Here is a 20,877-nt window from a genome sequence, read left to right as displayed (position 1 = left end):
AAGCGTGGAAAAAAAACCATGCTTGAAACAAAAGTATTTCAAAGACAGCGGCTAGTAAATGCCCTTTGCGCATTTGTTTTTCTAATTTTCGTAATCAATCATGTACGACACTTTATCAAAAATATTGCTGTACGTTACAAAAATATAGAGAAAAGTATCAATTTTTCATTGTGGATCAGTTACAGAAACTATTTAAATATATTTTTATTGAAAATTACAATAAGAGAAAGATGAAGTTTGTTTAAGATCTATTTGCAAGGTCAAATTTGGCCATACGTTCTTCAAGTTCGGGACGGAAGTGACGAATTAAACCTTGTACAGGCCATGCAGCAGCGTCACCAAGAGCACAAATTGTATGTCCTTCGATTTGTTTGGTTAATTCCCAAATTTGGTCAATTTCTTCTTTATGACCACGTCCGTCTTCAAATCGGTCCATCATAGATTCGAGCCACTTGGTACCCTCACGACAAGGTGTACATTGACCACAAGATTCATGCCTATAAAACTTGGCAAATCTAGAAATAGCTCTGACAATATCAGTGGATTTGTCCATAACAATAACAGCTAAACAAAATATTAGAAAGGGAGAAGATCAAATAAAAAAAAAAAACAAAAGAAACAAACTTACCAGCTACGTTAAAGAAAATATGAAACGGTAAAAAAAAAAGAATTAAATTATACAGAACATCTATACAAAATTCAATACTTACCGGTACCAAGACCAGAGTTTGCATCGCGAAGAGCATCAAAATCCATTCTATTAACTACACGTTAGACTTGATTAAATATACAAAATGGAAAATACCAACTTACAAAACATCATCACAAATATTTTTGGGGAGGACAGGCACAGATGAACCACCAGGAACAATACCGAGTAAGTTATCCCATCCACCACGTACACCACCACAATGCTTTTCGATCAACTCCTTCAAAGGAATAGACATTTCTTCTTCAACAGTACAAGGGTTGTTGACGTGACCAGAAATACAGAAGAGCTTGGTACCAGTATTACGGGGACGACCGAAGCCAGCAAACCAGGTGCCACCACTAATGCAAAAGATTAGTCCATTGATTCACTTCAAGCTGCAAATAACTTTACCGTCTAAGGATAGTAGGTGCAACAGCGACTGTTTCAACATTGGTGACAGTAGTGGGACATCCAAAAAGGCCAATATCAGCAGGGAATGGAGGCTTTAATCTTGGCTTACCCTGCTTGCCTTCAATGGATTCAATTAAACTGGTTTCTTCACCACAGATATAGGCACCAGCACCACGGTGAATATACACGTCAAAGTCATACCCAGATCCACAGGCATTCTTACCAATTAAGCCAGCCTCATAAGCTTCATTAATAGCTGTTTGCAGGTGGGTAGCTTCTTGATAAAATTCACCACGGATGTAAATATATGCTAAAAGCAATGTCAGCATTTGTTTTATAATGTAAAAAAAAAAAAATACCAGCATTGGCTTTCATAGCAGAGCCAGCCAAAAGACAGCCTTCAATCAATTTGTGAGGGTCACCACGAAGAATTTCACGATCCTTACAAGTTCCTGGTTCACCTTCATCAGCATTAATGACAAGATAACGAGGACTATTCATAAAAATTAAAATCCTAACTCTCTGTATCTTCTCTTCTTCTTGTAACTACCGTCCATCCAAAGGCTTGTTCATAAAACTCCACTTTAAACCGGTAGGGAAACCGGCACCACCACGTCCACGAAGACCGGATTCCTTCATCTCGTTAATGATCCATTCAGGTCCTTTCAAAACTAATTCCTTAGTTTTGTACCAATCACCACGCTTTAAAGCACCCTTTAATCTATAATCATGTTTGGAATAAACGTTGGTAAAAATACGGTCCTCGTCGGAGAGGCCACCAAAAGAGGTTTTTCCAGTGATAGGGTTAGCATTGGGATTGGGAGCAGCTTCGCTGGCGAATGTACGTGCAATGAAAACTGCGCTAGGGATCATTTTAGCATGTCGAGTCAAGCTAATTGCTGCGAAAGGTAACTCGGTTAATTGCCAATCGGTTCGTTTCAATCAATCTGTTTACCTCGTTTTGCGGTTATTGTTCTCAACATGACCTGAAAGGGAAGGTTGCCAATTGAATGTAGGAAGAGTTGGGGGTTGAGCTGGAATAGAGTGTAAAAAATGTCTTGTTATAGTTGAATTGTTGCTGGGCTCAAATTCACAAGGTGGGGGGTTTAGCTAGATTCATAGAAGCTCTCACAGAAAAGTTTGCAACTGATGACGCAAAATCTGAGTGTGTTTTTTAATTTGAATTGCTTTTACAATTTGTTCCAATACAATAGTCATTGAAATTTAATTCGATCTGTCTTATTTTTTGTCATTATCCAGAAAATTTTAGCAATCGTGTGTACTAATGTTGACAGCAACCAAAAAATCTAAGCACTTCTAAGAAAGCTCGGCAATAAAAAAGACAATAGCAAAATACATTCGAGTTTGGTAGCGCCAAGATTTTCTAGTAAAGCAATGTACTTTGAGCAAAAAAAAAAAAAAGCTTTTAATAGTATTTCTTCTCTATTGATTCAATTTATCACTGCAAATTTGTTTATTATGAAGATCCAAAAAACCTAACTATTTAGAATTCACTATAACCTATGAATAGAGAGATTGATGATACCGCAAATATTACCTTAGTTACCGAAAATACCTGGGGAATATGTTTCTCTTATAGAGAATCAAGCATCTAGCTTTTCCAAAAGCTCCAAATAGTAAAAATAGTGTGCTTCTAAAGGACATTATAAGAAGTGCAGTGAAGAGAACATTAGCAAACTCATTTAGGTCAAACAAGAAAACCCTTTTCTCAGCTAAGCAAGTGGGCAATTAGTGTTCAACAGTTAACGCTCTTAAAAAATGGAATGAAAATATGGAAAGCACTGTATTATCTGATAAAGCAAAGCCGCAGCCCTCTTATCCACGAGCAAAGCTTCTACCAGAGCATACCGCATTTATCATTAATTTTGTCGATAAGTGTCCAATTTGTATAGTGAACGGCGACACTGAAATACTTTGTGAGTTATTCTCTGGTTTTGTCAATATCTTCTTCAGCTGTGAACAAGCACATGAAATCACACTGTGTCCTGTTACTTAGACGTACGCAGCCGACTATACCTTCTTATATCAGCTGAGCTGGAATAGGAACATGATCTAAAGCGAGGCAATGTCCTTTCATTTCTGGATACATTCCTTTCATTAAGAGCAGCCTTTTAAAAAGTTCAAATAATGTCCTGTTCCTGCGTTATAAGTATCAGCCTCATGACGAAGCTTTCTCTTTTTCATACGCTTTGAAACTCTCAGAATAATATTAATTAAGGGCAAAGTGCCTTAGCAAAGTGATCAAGTTCTTTTTGTTGGATTAGTCTCATCTGCCAGCACTAGTTCCAATCTCCATGGTCGTTTTTTGTTTGTTTGTTCATGGGTTTAAACCCTTTTATTAAAAATGTTTCTTATAATGACCAGCTAAAAATGCGGCATCCGAATAAAATTCTCATACACAGAAAAAAAGTAATATTAATCAAGCTAGTAGTAGACATTACGACTAATATCGATGTTGTGCTAGCTTTAGTTGTAGGCACTGTAACCATTACAAGAGTTCCTTTCTTTGATTAAATCATATTTTGTTCCAAATTAGTATGAAAGGTCAATTTATCAAGAAAAACGCAAGTCATAGTAAAGTTCAACTCAGTTTGCTGCCACTTTTGGACCCAGTTATACCTTTGCTGAATCTTTTCCTCGCTACTTATTTTCACAGAGTGGATTCGCTCTTGTTCAGTAGATATATAACACTGTGCTGTTACGAAGCTATAAACAATACTGCGAGAATCATTAATGTCTACAAATCTTTGCATTAAAATTTCTACTGCAATTAAAACAACAAAAGGATTCTTATCAATATAATTTGAAGGGATATGTTAATTCTCTTTCCCAAGAATAGAATGCCGTTCTGGTTTCTTATTCTTCTTGAAAATGCTTTCAGGATCTTAGTAATAGCTTTTGTCTTATCTCTCGGCTTTACAAACATGAATACCCCATTGCCTCGCAGTAAAAGAATCATTTGAGCTTCTACTAAAAAAAGTTGAAAAATCTAGTTTCTTCATCATCAGAGTCAGATATATAGTGTTATTTATTACATAACTTCTTATCAGCATCTTCACTATTCGCTTCATCTATAGTTGGATGCATTACAGGATTAGAAGACCTTTATGAGGGCTTATTCTTTAGAAAACGAATACAAGAACTTGTTGTTTCGAAAACGAATAATTCCTCGTCAACAACATGCCATTATCCATCTTTGTGAAAAACTATACTCATTTTGAATGTCTGTAAAGTAACTATAAATAGGAAAAAGAAGAGAAGCAAGGAACTATCGCTTCATTATATAAAAATAAATTCCAAGGATTTTACAAGAAGGTTACTAAGCAATATATAAAATATGAAAACAACCTCATTTTTGTTTAAACATAGCTTTTATCTATTAAAATCCAATTGAATACATAACACATAGATTTTCTGTCCCGAAATAGATCAACCCATCAGGTGGAAAAGCATAGAAAAAAAACTTACGAGAATAAGAGTAAAAAAGACAAAAGGGAAATAATGGGCTGAAAAGTCACCTAATATCAGAGGAATTATGAATTGGGGTAGAGGCACAGCGATATAATTGATCTGGTTCATGTAACATAAAACAAATGATCAGCCATCGATATATCTAGGAGATTGCTATATTTGAGGAGACAAAAGAGGGTGTTGGGAGCATGTTTAAAAGAAATGATCAATAATGCAAGATTGCTTCTGGTATGCAGAGATGTCGATGTACATCCAGACAGTGAATAGCAAGTCGTTTGAAAAGGACATGGATATAATGCCGAGGACTTCATTTTTTTTAAATGAGTTTTATTTGTTGTACGTATTTATAGTGTGACTATAAGAAGCGGTGTTCAACAATTGATTGTAAGAAAATAATACAAAGAATAATAATAAGATATAAAAATATAGGCAACAGTATAAGAGATATAACTTGACGAGTGAGATAGTGTTGCAGTGAGTCAAAAGAGGAATCTTCGTTGGTTCTTTTGATAACAGCAAATTTTGTGTTGGTGAGGATAGTGTCAGAATGAAAGGGTTGAGAGTCGAATATATACCTCCAGTGAGCCTTTCATATCTCAGATAGAGCAATAATGATGATAGCAGTAGAAGATGTTTCTTGATAGGTCGTGTTGGATCGAAGTGAAGAAAATTGAGGGAGTAAATAGAGGAGGTAATGGAAGCAACGTTGGTAGGCCAAAGAAATTCTTGAATCAGTTTGTTCCAAAAGACAGACGGACTTCATTTTTGAACAGAAGTATTTTTGAACGATCTCAAAATTTAAATCTCCGCCTTTACTTTTTGAAATGATTATTTAAGTTAAATAGATCTTTTTTTTTTTGTTATTATTGTTTAAATAATTAAGTAGAGTTAAGTTGCAAGACTCACCTTCAAAAAAAAGTTGATCTTTATACAGTTTTTTTTAAAAAAAATCTTGACAAACATATGCATTTGTAGGACATTTTTAATCTTTAATCTTACTGTATGCTTTAACTGTATAATATGATTAGCGATCCAAATGCGCTGCTGTAAACTATGTACATTAAGATGCATTAAACCAGTGTTGGTAAATATCCGACACTTTTTTTCAGTATTTTCACTGTCAAGACCATATGATGTGGGTTTCTTACAGTCCCTGTAATTAGTACATTTTTAGGAATCAAATTTAATATAACAATCAGGGTAATATTAGCTAAAAACATGAATATAGTAAATAAGGGGTACATCAGTTCGATGACGTCTTTATCGTGATTCAAGAAAAGGTTTATTAATCCCTCATAGCTCATCAAATAACGCAGCTTCCTTCTTCCTTGTTCTTTCTATTATGAAAATTGTTTTGCTCATAATTAACATTTACTGGCTCTACATCACAAGTACAGTAGCTTCCGCAGCGTTTTATGGCTTAAACTATGGTATAAATCGCGACGCGTGCCCAAATCTAGATAAACTTGATTCAGATTTCAAAGCATTATCTCAATATGCAAGTCATGTTCGTATTTATTCTGTGAAAGACTGTGATTTGGGGGAAAATGCCCTTTTGGCTGCGCAAGCCAATGGAGTGAAGCTTTATATGGGTATGTGGATTGACAAAACTGATTCGTTCCTTCAAGAACTGGTCTCTTTGAAAAAGCTTGTATCAGATTACAACGTACAAAATATAGAAGCTATTATTGTTGGGTCAGAAGTTATTTATAGAGGTGATGTATCATCTGATCAGTTAACTGAATACATAAACCAAGTGAAGGAAGTTGTTCATCCTCTGGGGATTCAAGTAACAACATCCGATGTATATTACAAATTTGAGCCAAATGTCGTTTCAGCAGTTGATTTTATCATGATGTAAATATTTTACAAAAACGAAGCAAACAATCAGCTTATAAATTTTTAATATAGGAACGCTTTTCCTTATTGGGAAGGAACAAACATTAGTGAAGCTCCTAATACCCTTTTTGAGCATTATATGCACGTAAAAAGTTTGTCCAATGGGAAAGTAGTCCGTATTTCGGAAACAGGTTGGCCAGAAGAAGGTGCAGTATTTGGTGATTCTATTCCTCGTTCAGATTATCAGAAAGAGTAAGCCAAATCATAAATGAAAAAGCTTTCACTAATCAAGCATTATACCTTAGCTTTCTATTGAGCACATTATGCTTGGCAAAGAGAAATGGTATAGATATGTTTTGGTTTTCAGCTATTGATGAACCATACAAAACTGGAGTTGAAGCTCATTTTGGACTTTTGAATTCCAACCGTCAATTAAAGTCGCTTTTTTCTTTGGATAGGCTAAATAACCCATGCTAAGCCAGAGAAAAACCATACTTACATAAATGCTTTTGAAAAAGGAATATTAAACAATCTATAATAAAGAAAACTAAAAAATCATTTGGATCGTACACGCTGTATTTTTCAGCCTTTTACGCATCAACAAACTCCTGCCTATAACACTAGTTTTATTTCTGTTAATTTGCAGAGCCTTGAGGTATATCTCCTAAGCCTGTCTTAAATTTTTTCTCAAAACGAGTAAAAAAAAAAAAAAAGCGCTGACAATCGCAATTACGGGGAGCCATTTTTGATGTTACATCAAAGGCGATGAAATCACAAGAATAAAGAAATTTCATGAAGTTTAGAGATACGATATACACAGATGGCGGAGGTGTGCTAAAGCAAAGCTACGATACAAATAAAAAAGGTGGCAGCAGTGGCAGAAAGTCAGAGTCTATTAAAGCAGACGAATTCCAGTACGTTGAGAAGTTGGGAAAAGAGTTGTTGGCTAGTGTTGGCAAATGTGTATTAATTGATCCTGGCTGTCGAGACTTGTTTTACTGTATGCATGAAAAGAGTACTGCTGAAAATAAAATGATTTACCGATATACAAACAACTAAAACGCAATCGAAACTAAATCCAGAAAATTCAGGAAGCTCAGGAACAACTTGAAGAGAGATGAAGTAATTGTAGCCGAGCTTTCCCTGCTTCATTTCAAATCTTCAACTGTCAATAAAGACAGGTTTGTCGAGCATCTTCAAGAAAGAGTCAAAGTTACCTCAGTCATGAAAGCATACTACTTAACTGAAGATCATTCTGTAGAAGAAGAACAGTGTGCTGGTGGTTTCTTATCCTTCAGAAAAATGAAGCTCTCAAGTTTTATTAATCAGCAACAAGCAGACAAACGGCTTGCCAAGAAGCTTAGAGAGAAATTTGGGAAAGATACTATCTTAATACTTAGTAACTGGTTGGCAGGAAATGTAAAGCATCATGAACCTATGAGAGACGTCGGAATGAGAAGAATGCTAGCCAAAGATGGCTTACAGGTGTATCTCTTTGACGAGTTCCAGACTTCTAGTCTGTGCCCCTCTTGCCGGAACGGTGAACTTGAAACGTTTAAAAAAGTACAGAACCCTAGACCATATCAAAGAGAAAAGCATCTCATTGCAGATCATCATGGTCTTTTAAGTTAAGTGCTTTTTATATGCTAGTAAAAGAAAAAGAATAAGCTTTCATAATTTCTGCTCAGGTGCAAAAACCAACAATGTTTAAAGGTTGCGACCAGTACAATAGAAGCTACTGCTAAAATTCCTCTTCGTCGTCTTTGGAATTGTGATATGGCTGCTACATTAAACTTTAGACATATCCTTTTTAGCCTGCGTACAAATGGTGAAAGACTAGAACGTTTCTGCAAATTGAAGAAATCACTCTCCACCAACTCTAAAAGAAAGAATATATCATCATCATCAGCTAGCACTAGTCGGCGGACGAAAATACCAAATAATCCTTTGTAGTTACTGCTGCATTAGTTACAGATACAGTTTAGGGGCTTGCTTCGTCTATTTTTTTTTTTTTTTTTTTTGGCAATCCCCAACAAAAAAGAATTTGCATTGTCTAATTTGTTTTGTTCACTTGTCTCAAAAAAAGTTCGCATTTGTCTCTTTTATCTTTTAAAGTGCCTAATTTATTTTATTAAACCACCCCAATTTAGATTAAAACACTATAAATAAACAAGATTATTTCTATGTATATTAAAATTTTCATCTATAGAAAAGAAAGAAAGATTGTTTCTATGTGTTTATTAATATATGGCAACAGATATAATATTTTGTGCCAAGGTCTTTCTATAAAGGGTTCAAATATTGAGAATGCTAATGAGTCCATGTTTTCATGCTAAGGTTATCGATAGTGTCTTTATAACGTTGAAATCTTTTGTTTTAATGAATCGAGTTCAATCTGCATTCTTTTTATTTTTTCATCTTTAGCATATGCTTCTGCTTTTAATTGAACAATGCGTTTGTAGGATTGCTCAACAATTAAGATTTTGCTCATTGCTTTCACTTCTTTTTCTTTTTCTCTTCGAATCAGGTCTCTATTTTTTGTTTCGAGTTTTCCTTTTTGTACAGCTTGAGCTAATAACACATCAACTATTTCCTCTCTCAAGGCATCAAAGTTTTGCTTCAGCGCATCTCTTCTTCTCTGCTCTGCTACTTTATGTGCAGAACGGCGACGATCAACAATTGGTTGTGATATTATACCTGCTTGAGAGGGTAGAAGGTGAGAAGCTAAGGGAGCTGATGAACATGATGACGATGTATGTTTAGGAGAGAAGATCATATCCGTTTTGGCTGCTAGTAACTTTCTTTTCTTGTTAATAATTGGTTGAGATGGCGTGAGTGGTACAGACATACTAATACTGCTTTGATGATTTCGTTTTATCTGTGGGTCAGAGATTTCATTGAAAGGTAGCACAGTAGAACCATTCTTCATCAGCAGCTCTGTTTTGATTGGTTGTACTGTCTCTTGCTGAAAGCCTTTGGGATATAGTTGCATGTTATTGTTAAAGTCAATTGGTGTATTTCCCAGCCCTTTACTATCTATTTCAATTTTGCTTGTAAAAAGTTGTGGTGGAGAAGGGTATGCCATCTCTTGGAAAGAGACAGCCTTTAGTTCAGGACAATGTTGCGATTTGTTTGTAGTTTGAATGAACCTCTGACTGAACTGTTCTGCACCTGGAAGAATTAATTGTTGGGTCGATAGATCAATGTATCTGTTATCAATTTCTGGCGAGTTGATATGTAATGCAGGCGAAGATAAAGATGTAAAGCAGTTATCCCAAGACATTTCCATAGTTTGAGCATTTTTTGTACCACACGAGGATAGTGTAACAAAATCCTAGAATAGATGTCAATATCTAACCTAAGCTTTGTATATTTTTACTCTGACCTCCAAATCTTTTTCATCATTTTTATTTCCTTCATCTATTTGATTTGGTGTGGCGAGAAAATCTATGTATTGATGAAAGACAGCGTCATTTGTTTCAAGAAATTGACTACTAATGATATTTGGTTGTTTCGTGTAACCATTAAAAGAAAAGTAGTCAGCCACTGATTTATTACAGGATGCAATTGATTCACTTTGTAAGTCTTGCTGTATATAAGGTTCAAAGCTATCAGAAAGGACGGTATTTGAAAGCATTTTCTAAAGAAACCTTAAAAGGAAGAAGAAGAAAAGATCAAGAGCTGGTGTATAAAAATATTTTTCAAATAAATAAATAAAAAAAAAAGGCCTCAAATTAATGATAGATGGTACAAAAAGCTTGTAAACGAGGAATGAATTTTTGTTTCACAGAACAAGACAAAAACTTCTTATCTTCTCACAATGTAATTCAATTTATCATAAAATTTTCTTTCAATTTATCTTACATTTCTGGGTACCCTATAAAGACAAAAACAAAAAAACTCTCTGCAAATATGTCAAGCTTTAATCATTTATTTCACACATTTATTTATTGTCTATTACAAAAACTAAGTGAAAAGTTTGTTCAGAAGCTTAACTTTAATATTACTGATCGCCTATTCAAATTAAAGTTCTGTACAATAGGGGCTTTTTTTGCGTGAATTTTACTCTAGTACCACCTGTAGACAGACATTTTTAAAGATTAAAAATATAAAGCACAAAAAGATAATATAAGGAGGTCAATGTGGTGTTGCACTGTTGCATATATGAGGGCTCTATTTGAGTTGAGTTCCAGAAAGAAATTGATTGATTATGCTCTTGCCACAGCTTTATTTAATCAAAAGACGTTCTTTCAAAAATAAATTTCCAATGTGATCGTCATAAGCTCAGAACGCCGCATGTTACTATGTGAATGAGGTCAATTTTTCAATGAGCGAGTTTTTTGGATGTTGTTTGACTGGATCGAGTCAATTGTGCATAAGATAGCATTGAAAATTGTTCAAGAAACGATGAGCTAGATCATTCCATAGGCTGTTTGACTGGGACAGGATGGTATGAAGTGTTTGTCGGTTTCGATTGTTCGATGCAATAAATATCCTTCATGTGTTAGAGTGCGGCACGATCTTATGTAAGTGAGAGTGTGATGGTAAATTGTAATGGCTGGATAAGGTATTGAGGAGTGCCAAAACTCATTCCAAGAAAGCGTTACTGAACATGGAATAGGAAGATGAAGACTTTCTATAGGAAGTATATCAAGATTTCTAGGCCATTTGGTGGTTATTTTCGTTACAGGAAGGTCATCCAATAGATCCGATGAGATTATATTTTCAAACTGGAGTTCAGCTCTTAGGAAACCAAAAGGATGTATGAGTGTTACAAAAAAAAACTCTTCTATCACTTGGCTAGTTCGTATAAGACCTAAACATTTTTCAGGTTTGTTTTGATGCCGTCTAGATGAGGGCAATTTCCAAGGACCAAGCTTGTCATAAAAAATGTCAATTTTGCATTTTTTTTTTTTAATCAGAAATGATTTTCGGTATGTATTGCTATGAAAGTATCAGAAATCAAAATGTGCGGGTAAATAAAGGCCCTAATGGGGGATGATATACACATATTTGTCCGCCCAGATCAGGTCAATACAAAGAAAAGTAATTAGAGTTTAAAAAACCATTTAGGATCGTAATATTAGAAAATAAAAAATCATACGCAAAAAAAATTGTGTAAGCAAATTTATTGTGGAAGATCAATACTTGAACTTTTTTTTTTATGGATGAACATTTTAATTATTAAAGCTCGTCAAACAGCATAAGGATTAAGTGATTTAAGTGTATGAATCAGTGACTTGTTATGAAAATGCAAAAGATACTAGCATGAAGATTTATAGGCAGACAGTTTCAATAGTTCCTTTTGGATTTATTTGATAATAACCTCATCCAAGGCAGGGGCCTGTTCAAAAAGTTATTACCAGTGGGCTTTCCATATGAATCTGATGACTGTAGCAAAAAAAAATCATAGATTGTAAACTTGTCATGATAATGCAAGATATAATAACTGGATAGTTTAAGTGTAGATAAATCCTGGAATATTGAGCTGCAGTTAGGATCTTTAGGATTTGACAAGTATTTCTTGAAAGCCGCTTTCCGTAGGCCTTGTTTTTGAATGCAAATAAAGAGTATATGCTGCTCTGCTTCTGGTAATGTGCACAATTGACAATATTTGTCTTCTTCGTTTGCTGGGATAGTTTTGTGCAAGTTGGATCGAGTGGATCATTACGTAGAAGTCTGTACTATACATTTCTGAGAATATGATGCATAGGATTAGTGATAAAGCTTTTTAGTTGTTGTGGCTTATATTTGTGATTTGTGCATAGCTCATCTGTTCAATAAATAGATCAATGTTGATACTTGATTCAATTGGATGATCTTCATTGTCAAATTCAAAGCCATTCAGTTCAGCTGACAATAAAGATGCAACAAACGACTTAAAGTTAAGGTTCCCAATAAGAGTAGCATTTTTGATTTTTTGTAGAATACTAAGAGAGCCACAATGTTGCATATTTTTGATTTGTATACCATTTAAAAAGAAATCACGTTGAAGAAAATAATATCTTTTTTGTGCTTGAAGGAATTTGTTAAACCTGAATTTTTCTTGTGATTCTTCTCATATAATCATTGTAGGGAATGAGTAGACTAGTCTGTGGTGATATTGTCACGTAAGTTTCAGTAAGTGAGTGAGAACAGAAGTCTAAAGCAGTAAATATAAGGATTAGTGGTTGGAAGCCTTTCATGTTACCATAGGATAACAATACTTAAATATCATAGGGATGATATGTGGAGGAACATCCAATGAAGATTGCAAAGTAAATGCCAGCATCTTGTACAGGAAATTCAGTATCCGTTGATGACAATTTAACAGTAACGGATCGATATATCAAAACTGGAAAACCTTTGCTAGACTTCCAAGTTCATTAATGAAACATCACAATTGTTTTTTGGTTCTTCTAAAGTTGTTTGAGCCATCCTTGGAAACAGGTTACGAGTGACGAATTGATACATAATAGAAGACGCCTTGCTATAGAAGCTTTTTGGCAGTCATGTAATACGCAGAAAACCCCACAAATTGGAAAGTATAAATGTATTAGCAACGCGTGCCCTGCCATAAACAGAGAATTGATCCTGTGAATGAATGTTAACCGAGCTTTCAAGCCTGCTGATAGTTTCTTTATAGAATATAGTTCGTTGATCGGTGTTGATCCATATTAGGTATTCAAGGTAGACAAGAGTTGGTGTATTATATCTGTAGTTTCAAATTTTGATAAATCAATGTAAAGCAATACTTACCTTTATAATATATATGTTTATGTCTATCATTATCTAGTGTTCTCTTGAAACCGAAATCTCTTTAAAACCAAAGTTCTTGGAATTTAACCATACATTTTTATTGAAAAATCGATCTATGAATTAACATTCATCCAATGTATTTTTGTGTCACTATGTTGTTAGCCCTTTACTTGTCATCCCAACTTTATTTCCAACTTCCTGTGTCACATACTTTGCTGAGATCCACAATAGCTTTTATCATTGAATTTTATAATCCGTGGTTGTTCAGATGTTCCTTACCTCAGTAAATTCGTTTTATGGTAGAATTCAACTCCTTTTTTAATTATTCTGCTCGGATGGTAATAATATTTACATCTAATAATATTCTTCAAGTTTAGTACTGATGGTCAGTATTTTTGCTTTTAAAAACATGCATGAATTTTTCTTCTTTAACATTGTATCTACAATAAAAATGCAGTTGGAAAGCTCTAATCTTGAAATGCTTATAGCACAAGCTTTAAGATCAAACTCGGTTTATCAACATGGATACCGAACAGCATATAATGCGACAAACTCTAGTATGAACACATGGCAAAGAAGTCAAAGTCACATGGAACTCAATATATATATTCATATAATGCAAATGTAATAAAATGGTTTTTATCAGTGGAAAATAAATAAAGAACAGTAAGCAATCATCTCAAGTATAATTACATTATCTAAAAAAGCACTTCATATTACAATTTTAAGCACTACAAAATTGGTTTTTAATTTGTTTCTTTACACATAATTATAAAAAGTAGTCTGGAGTTCGTCGGGTAACATGAGGTTCACCTTTTCTTGGTGCAGGATCAAATTGAAGGCTATTCCAATAATAAATTAGTAAAAATCAGATCAATTCCATAATACGCTTACAATGTATATTTCATGTGTTCGTCAATTTCCATAATGGCAGCTTGATTACCGCAACGATAACAATAGTTAGGTGCACTGAAGATAGTCACTACATTTCGATCATGTCCCCAATTATATCCCTGTACAGAGTTAGCGATCTTTTATTTTATATTAGTAAGTTTACATACTTCCATCACCAACTGATGAGCTCTTGCTACTAGCGTAAGGCCGTTATTGTGGTTAAATGTTTCTGAAATATCTTGACCAAAAGTATAACCAGCACCACGAGGGGATATACCCCAACCACATCTATCATCAGGATCAGACCACAAAAGATCGCACATAGGTCCTTCATGAGGTACTTCTTGTATTCTGTCCAGCGAGCGAATTTGATCGAGTGTATCAATAGATGGTGATAAACCACCATGTAAGCAAAATATCTAAAGTTAATAAAAGGTAAGTTGAATTTATTCATTTACGCTGCTTTTGTCTTTTTGCAATTCGAACCTGATCTTCAATAAGTGCTGTCAAAGGTAAAAAGTCAAATAAATCTGTAAACATTTTCCATACATTGGCATTTCCATATTTTCTTAAACACTCATCATAAAATCCGTACACTTGAGTAATCTGGCGTGATTCGTGGTTACCTCGAAGGATAGTAACTCGGTCCTTGTATCTCACTTTGAGACAAACCAATAAAGTAACAGTTTCCACTGAATAATATCCTCTATCAACATAGTCACCCATGAATAAGTAGTTTGTATCAGGTGAGTTACCGCCAATACGGAAAAGCTCTTGTAAGTCATGAAATTGCCCATGAATATCACCTGTAAATAATATTTATATATTGTACATATGTTAGATTACTTTGTATTATTACCGCAAACTGTTACTGGACAATTGACTGGCTGTACATTGGATTCTTGCATAAGAATTTCACGCGCCTTTGTGTAGTATAATTTAAATAATTGAATGTTTTTTTTTTAAAACTTTATTTTTTTTTTCTTTACTTTATCGCAAAGCTTTTTAATGTCGCTTTCACTTAATTGTTTGCAATCTTGAAGTTGAGAAATCCAAGCATCTACATCAGCCACTGAACTGGAGGCAGACATCGTGTGTTTAAGAAAAGAAATAAAAAAGAGAATAAAAATGGATGACATCCATACACTGCTCCCGGTGCCAATTCGCGGTTTTTTAATTCATTTTAGCGGTTTTGAGACTGTCCAATTAGCGGGCTTTAATTATCTAATTTGCAGTTTTCAATAACCAAATCACACGGTTGATGGAATGAGAGATGAAGATGAGGTGATTGCCTCGCCCTTCTGCTTTTGATTGAACTTATTTGCTAATGGTTCCCTCTCAAATTTTACCTAGAGAGACGATAAGGTTTTCCGATGATCTGAAGAAATAGGACTTAAAAAAATCATTGCATATTAAAACTGAAAATAAAGCGTGGAGTGAAGGAGCCTTTACAACCTCAACTTCACCTTCCACTCCGTCAACCATACGATAGATACAGGGAGCCTTGTATGTTAACTACTAAACATTTTGGGTTTATCATAGTTTTCATAAGGAAAAGCTACCAACAACATTGAATGAATTTTTTCAGATAGGCTACAAGAACGATCCAAGGGCTTAGAAATTTTACAGCATGGCATTCATAACTATATAAAGAGGGTCTTTATTCTAATAGTTGGAGAACCTCACTCTTAAATATGTTTCGAGAAATGGTGAAAATGCTCTTCAGAAATATTATGACTAGTAAATGAAGTGGAAAGATACAGATGTGGGTTTTTTGACAAATCATGTCTTATCTATGAAATTCGACTTATTGTTATCTGAATTGGGTAATGTTTTTGGACATTTGCATATTAATAAAGATCAAGTCCATCTTTCTATCTTTTGTTGTAAGCATTCAAATACTCTTGAAATGTAACAGGAAAGTTTTTGAGACTCTCTTTGTTGAAATAAAATTGACAGAATTGATTTCTCTTTATCCTTTAGTGATAAAAAATTTATTTTAGATTAGGTCATTATGGCCCAAAATAATTGGATAAGTAGGACGTTGAGATAAAGCAGCTTTTACACATTCTCTCATAGTATCACCTATTAGTTTTCTAGTTTATAACATCCATTTGTCTTTTTTTTTTTTTGTTAATGACTTCTTGATGATCACGAGTCTCTTTTCTTCAGATGGTTTATATTTAATCAAATTAAATAGTAGAGCAAGTCTTATTATATGCTATTGAGAAACTTGTAAAAGCCGATAAAAAACTCTTTATACTTATCCTACGTCCGGAATTCCTTGCAGTTATCCTTGTTGTTTTCCTCGAGTGGGGAACAAACCGAGAACAATTAATGAATACAAAGGAAGCTGATATATATTTTATTTATCATCTTTCAAGAAAATATAATGCAGAATTTTATCTACAAAACACAATATAATTAATTCAATCAAGAAGTTTCACGGCCATCTTTTATTTTTTATAGGTCCTTTTTATTTCTGATATGGTCGGTTGTAGTTTTCAATGCCATTATATCAGTTGAATATCAATTCAATTGTAAATATCTATGACATAATGGGTAGTTGAAAAGCTATTCACTAGAAACTCTAATTAAAACTGATAGCAGTGATAAATGACCTTGCATTTTTTTTAAAAAAAGCTTTATCAACTTAAAAACGATTTCAAATCCCAAAAACACATTCTATTAGAAGCTTCTTATTATCTTTCTCTGCTATATCCGAGTAAATAGCTACTTTGTTAATAAAAACTCTAAATTATTTTTGTTTTATTCTGATTTTTGTTAAAAGCAAAGTAAAAGAACATAAATTACATATTATTGACAAGTTAAACCACAGAAATAGCTTATCAATTTTAGCTCGTTTATCTAATAAAAAGTAGGCAACATATGGCTATTTGTTGCTAATTTTCTTCTTTCTTTCCCTCTTGTCAGACAACTCAATGGAAGATAGCCAAAGTACTGTTTCTGAAACACATATTTTGGAATTATCTACGCTACTCCAGGTAATATACATCCAATTCTAATAAGGACTTACTTAATATTTTTTATTTCTATTGCTATTGCATAGAAAATACAAGTTCTTCTGTTCAGCGGGGCTACTATAGAAAACAACACTGACCTGCCACAGTTACTGTCTTCTATGTCGCATTTGTTACAAAGACAAGAAGAAGAAGCAACAGAGAGAGGTAGATTTAAGAAAGTAATCAGGATATTTCTGATCATTTAAACAAAACTTAGTCTTCTCTTCAACTGTTTTCACACAAAAGCAACTACTTGCTCTAAAGCATCAAATTATGTCATATAAACTGATATCTAAAGACTTACCAATTCCATTTGAATTGCAAAAGGAAGTTCTGGCTCCTTTCCAGAGCGAATATCATTCTCCGTCACCTCAACTCGAAAACTGGCCATTTGCAGAGAACATTGATACAAAAAATAATTTGTTCACCTTCACTATGGATCCCCTACAAAAGATAAATGAACAATTTGGTAAGCTAGTCAATCATATGCAACATCAAAGACATGCCTTAGAAAGCAAACCATTGAATACAAATTATCAATTGAAAGCCAAATCAACCACATTATATGAAAAGCAAAAAAAAACTCAAACCAAGCTTGTCTCCGCCTCAAGAAATTCTACAACATGTTTAGACACAAATCAAAAGTACAGTAAGCGAAAGCCACTAGTCAACCTACCCGATAAGTTCAGCATTCATTCAAAAGAGCAACTCGAAACTCAGGAATCGGAAACCAACACAAACTCAAAACCAATAATGGAACATTTTAGTACATTTATATCTCTTCAAAAAAAAAGAAAAGAGCATATCAATGGTATCAGTAATCTCGTCATCCGATTCCACAATCGTTTTGAGTCTCATGAACTTCGTTTGAGAAAGAAACGCATGTTGTCATTAAAGAAAAATAATGAAAAAATGTATTTGAAATTGATCGAACAAACAAAAAGGATTCGTCTGAATGACATACTAAAACAAACAGACGAGTTTTTGCAGGCGATAACACATTCTGTTTTCAAGCAGCAGAAGTCGATAAAAAAGACACATGAATTTAAACTTACCAATAATCAAGAGCATGTAAGTACAAAAAACATATTCGAGATACTTCTTATTGAAAGCTCTCTAGAACAATTATTATGACCAAATACATTACATCAAGGAGACGGTGCATCACCCGAAGATGATGACAGGTGGCCAATTAAAAGATTATCAAATGAAGGGACTTGAATGGATGATCTCTCTTTATAATAATTATATCAACGGTATTCTTGCGGATGAAATGGGATTAGGAAAGACAATTCAAACAATTGCTTTAATCAGCTACCTCATCGAGACAAAGAAGACAAATGGTCCGTTTCTTATTATTGCACCTCTTTCGTAAGTTGGCTTCGCTGTTTATCGTATATGAATTAGTTTTTTATAGGACACTGTCGAATTGGGATTCTGAATTTGATAAATGGTCACCAGGAATAAAGAAGATTGCTTATGTGGGAAAACCAAAAGCTCGAAAGAAACTAGGACTGAACATCTTTAGTGCAGAAAACGATTGTCAAGTCATTCTCACAACTTTTGAACTGGCTACAAAAGATCAACAAATCTTAGCTCAAGTTGAATGGTTATACATCATTATAGATGAGGGACATCGCATGAAAAATATCAATTCAAAAGTATCTATTTGTTTACGAAAAGAATACAAGTCAAAGCATCGTCTAATATTATCTGGAACACCTCTTCAGGTAGGAATGATTTGAAGGGTATCTATTCATTGATAAACATCTTAACAGAATAACTTGCCTGAGCTTTGGGCTTTGTTAAATTTTTTGTTACCAAAAATATTTCAAAGTTCCAAAAGCTTTGAAGAATGGTTTAATAGTCCTTTTATTACTCAAGGTTTCACGGACCAGTCAGACTTGAACGAAGAAGAACAGCTCTTGATTATCAAAAGACTTCATACAGTACTCAGGCCATTTTTATTAAGAAGATTAAAAACAGATGTAGAAGTTTCATTACCTGATAAAGTTGAATATATTGTTAAATGTCAAATGTCTTCATTGCAACTTCAGATACAAAATCAACTTGTAAAAAATGATAAATTACTTGCAAATAGACACAACATGATAAAAATGTAAACATAATTAAGTAATAGTATGTGTACATAGAAACTAAAGCTTTAAGTTATAGAAAGCCGAAGCACGTAAATAATCTTATTATGGAACTGAAAAAAGTGTGCAACCATCCTTTTGTTTTTGAAGACGTAGAAGGAGTGATTAATCCAAACAAATTAACAAATGAGCTGATTTATAGATGCAGTGGTAAATTTGAAGTGTTGGATCGCATGCTTCCCAAGCTGCAACAAACAAGACATCGTGTTCTGATCTTTTTCCAAATGACCAAAGTAATGAACATCATGGAAGACTATTTATCATGGAAAGGTTATTGTTTTTTAAGACTAGATGGCTCTGTCAAAGCTGATGAGAGGTATACGTTAATAACTCAGTTTAATAAGCCCTCCTCTCCCTACTTCATTTTTCTCTTGAGTACCCGTGCAGGTGGAACAGGTTTGAATTTACAGACTGCTGATACTGTTATCCTATTTGATTCTGACTGGTAATACTTATAAGAGAGAGCAAAAGAAAATACTAGTTTAAAGCTTTAAACCACTTGATTTTTAGGAATCCACATCAAGATTTACAAGCACAAGGAAGGGCTCATCGTATAGGTCAAACGCACCCTGTGCACATTTACCGCTTCGTTACTTCAAATTCTATTGAAGAAAAAATACTAGAAGTAGCACAGCATAAATTATCTATCGACGGAAAAGTAATACAGGCTGGCAAGTTTGATAATCGAAGCACAGAAAAAGACCGAGAAGCTTTGTTGGTAAATCCAAATACATTATTCTGTTCATTGTGAGCTTTTTTGAAGAATTAAGATAAATTTCTGCAGAGAACATTATTGGAAAATAAGATAATGGAAGCTGAAAAAGAAGATAGTCAAACAGAGATGAGTGATTACCATCTTAACAACATGCTTAAGCGATCAGATAAAGATTTGGAATTTTTCAAACAAATTGATATGGAAAAAGAAGCAGATATGAGAAAAAGATTAATTCAAGAAGACGAGCTACCTAAGGAAGTGTTATATATAAAAGGAGGAAAGGATATCTTTGATGTGAAGCATATGCAGCCCAATAATAAGCGAAAAATGCCGATAGATCAAGTTACTTACTCAAAAGAACGGAATTCACAAACAGCAAAATCAGAAAAAAGCACCAAAAGAATATGTAGAAGCGCATCAGTAGATGAGCTGGATCTGTCAAATATATGTGATCAGGAGCTCTTTTATACGTTAGTCTCTTGTTATAGCGAAGTTGAACAATGTGTTATCAAAGATGAAAAAATGGGTCAGTTGCGCAAACGGTGCGCAGCATTTTTAGACATTGTACAAGAGGATATATATCCATTGTACTATAAAATAATCAAGAAGCCCATATGTATGCGTGATATTAAGAAGCGCATCTATTCTGGTTATTATAAATCCATTGAAGAGTTCCAATCTGATTTTCACTTGATGTTCGAAAATGCAAAAGCTTTTAACGAAGAATCCTCTACTGTGTACAAAGACGCAGAAGGCTTGAAGGTAATCCAAAATTATAACACAAAAAAATAACCGCTTGTCTATTCTCATATCATGCTGTAGAAAATATTTGATGCAAAAGTCGCTTCATATTTACAAATCAATAAAAATTAACGCAAGTGGATTTACTTAAATATAGGCATATTTAAATGATAGCCA

General features: G+C 33.9%; 8 protein-coding genes across 8 annotated transcripts; 4 read left to right on the top strand and 4 right to left on the bottom strand.

Annotated features, from left to right (window-relative positions):
* Nucleotides 1-241: 241 nt before the first annotated feature.
* RO3G_00533 (NADH dehydrogenase [ubiquinone] flavoprotein 1) lies at nt 242-1,975 on the bottom strand (the record flags this gene model as incomplete). Its single annotated transcript, XM_067655124.1, has 7 exons — nt 242-564; nt 629-631; nt 711-757; nt 814-1,050; nt 1,103-1,412; nt 1,462-1,595; nt 1,653-1,975. The coding sequence occupies 7 exons, from the start codon at nt 1,973-1,975 to the stop codon at nt 242-244; spliced, it is 1,377 nt and encodes a 458-aa protein (XP_067511225.1).
* Nucleotides 1,976-5,183: 3,208 nt separating this feature from the next.
* Nucleotides 5,184-5,357, bottom strand: RO3G_00532 (uncharacterized protein; the record flags this gene model as incomplete). The annotated part of the gene is made up of 1 exon (XM_067655123.1): nt 5,184-5,357. The coding sequence occupies one exon, from the start codon at nt 5,355-5,357 to the stop codon at nt 5,184-5,186; it is 174 nt and encodes a 57-aa protein (XP_067511224.1).
* Nucleotides 5,358-6,182: 825 nt separating this feature from the next.
* RO3G_00531 (uncharacterized protein) lies at nt 6,183-6,689 on the top strand (the record flags this gene model as incomplete). The annotated part of the gene is made up of 2 exons (XM_067655122.1): nt 6,183-6,451; nt 6,506-6,689. 2 exons carry the CDS (start codon nt 6,183-6,185, stop codon nt 6,687-6,689), a joined length of 453 nt encoding a protein of 150 aa, XP_067511223.1.
* A 968-nt stretch (nt 6,690-7,657) lies between these two features.
* Nucleotides 7,658-8,386, top strand: RO3G_00530 (uncharacterized protein; the record flags this gene model as incomplete). The annotated part of the gene is made up of 2 exons (XM_067655121.1): nt 7,658-7,996; nt 8,147-8,386. The coding sequence occupies 2 exons, from the start codon at nt 7,658-7,660 to the stop codon at nt 8,384-8,386; spliced, it is 579 nt and encodes a 192-aa protein (XP_067511222.1).
* A 400-nt stretch (nt 8,387-8,786) lies between these two features.
* RO3G_00529 (uncharacterized protein) lies at nt 8,787-10,070 on the bottom strand (the record flags this gene model as incomplete). The annotated part of the gene is made up of 2 exons (XM_067655120.1): nt 8,787-9,767; nt 9,813-10,070. 2 exons carry the CDS (start codon nt 10,068-10,070, stop codon nt 8,787-8,789), a joined length of 1,239 nt encoding a protein of 412 aa, XP_067511221.1.
* A 3,870-nt stretch (nt 10,071-13,940) lies between these two features.
* On the bottom strand, nt 13,941-15,156 carry RO3G_00528 (serine/threonine-protein phosphatase PP2A catalytic subunit; the record flags this gene model as incomplete). The annotated part of the gene is made up of 6 exons (XM_067655119.1): nt 13,941-14,013; nt 14,066-14,184; nt 14,233-14,484; nt 14,552-14,871; nt 14,925-14,988; nt 15,055-15,156. The coding sequence occupies 6 exons, from the start codon at nt 15,154-15,156 to the stop codon at nt 13,941-13,943; spliced, it is 930 nt and encodes a 309-aa protein (XP_067511220.1).
* Nucleotides 15,157-18,295: 3,139 nt separating this feature from the next.
* Nucleotides 18,296-19,995, top strand: RO3G_00527 (uncharacterized protein; the record flags this gene model as incomplete). Its single annotated transcript, XM_067655118.1, has 5 exons — nt 18,296-18,459; nt 18,506-18,818; nt 18,867-19,207; nt 19,387-19,689; nt 19,755-19,995. 5 exons carry the CDS (start codon nt 18,296-18,298, stop codon nt 19,993-19,995), a joined length of 1,362 nt encoding a protein of 453 aa, XP_067511219.1.
* Nucleotides 19,996-20,481: 486 nt separating this feature from the next.
* RO3G_00526 (uncharacterized protein) lies at nt 20,482-20,751 on the top strand (the record flags this gene model as incomplete). Its single annotated transcript, XM_067655117.1, has 1 exon — nt 20,482-20,751. One exon carries the CDS (start codon nt 20,482-20,484, stop codon nt 20,749-20,751), a length of 270 nt encoding a protein of 89 aa, XP_067511218.1.
* Between the last annotated feature and the right edge of the window lie 126 nt (nt 20,752-20,877).

The sequence above is a fragment of the Rhizopus delemar genome, genomic scaffold (genome assembly GCF_000149305.1).
Source record: "Rhizopus delemar RA 99-880 supercont3.1 genomic scaffold, whole genome shotgun sequence".
NCBI lineage: Eukaryota > Fungi > Mucoromycota > Mucoromycetes > Mucorales > Rhizopodaceae > Rhizopus > Rhizopus delemar.
Note: the sequence above shows the minus strand (reverse complement) of the source record. Positions and strands in the feature narration are given on the sequence as shown.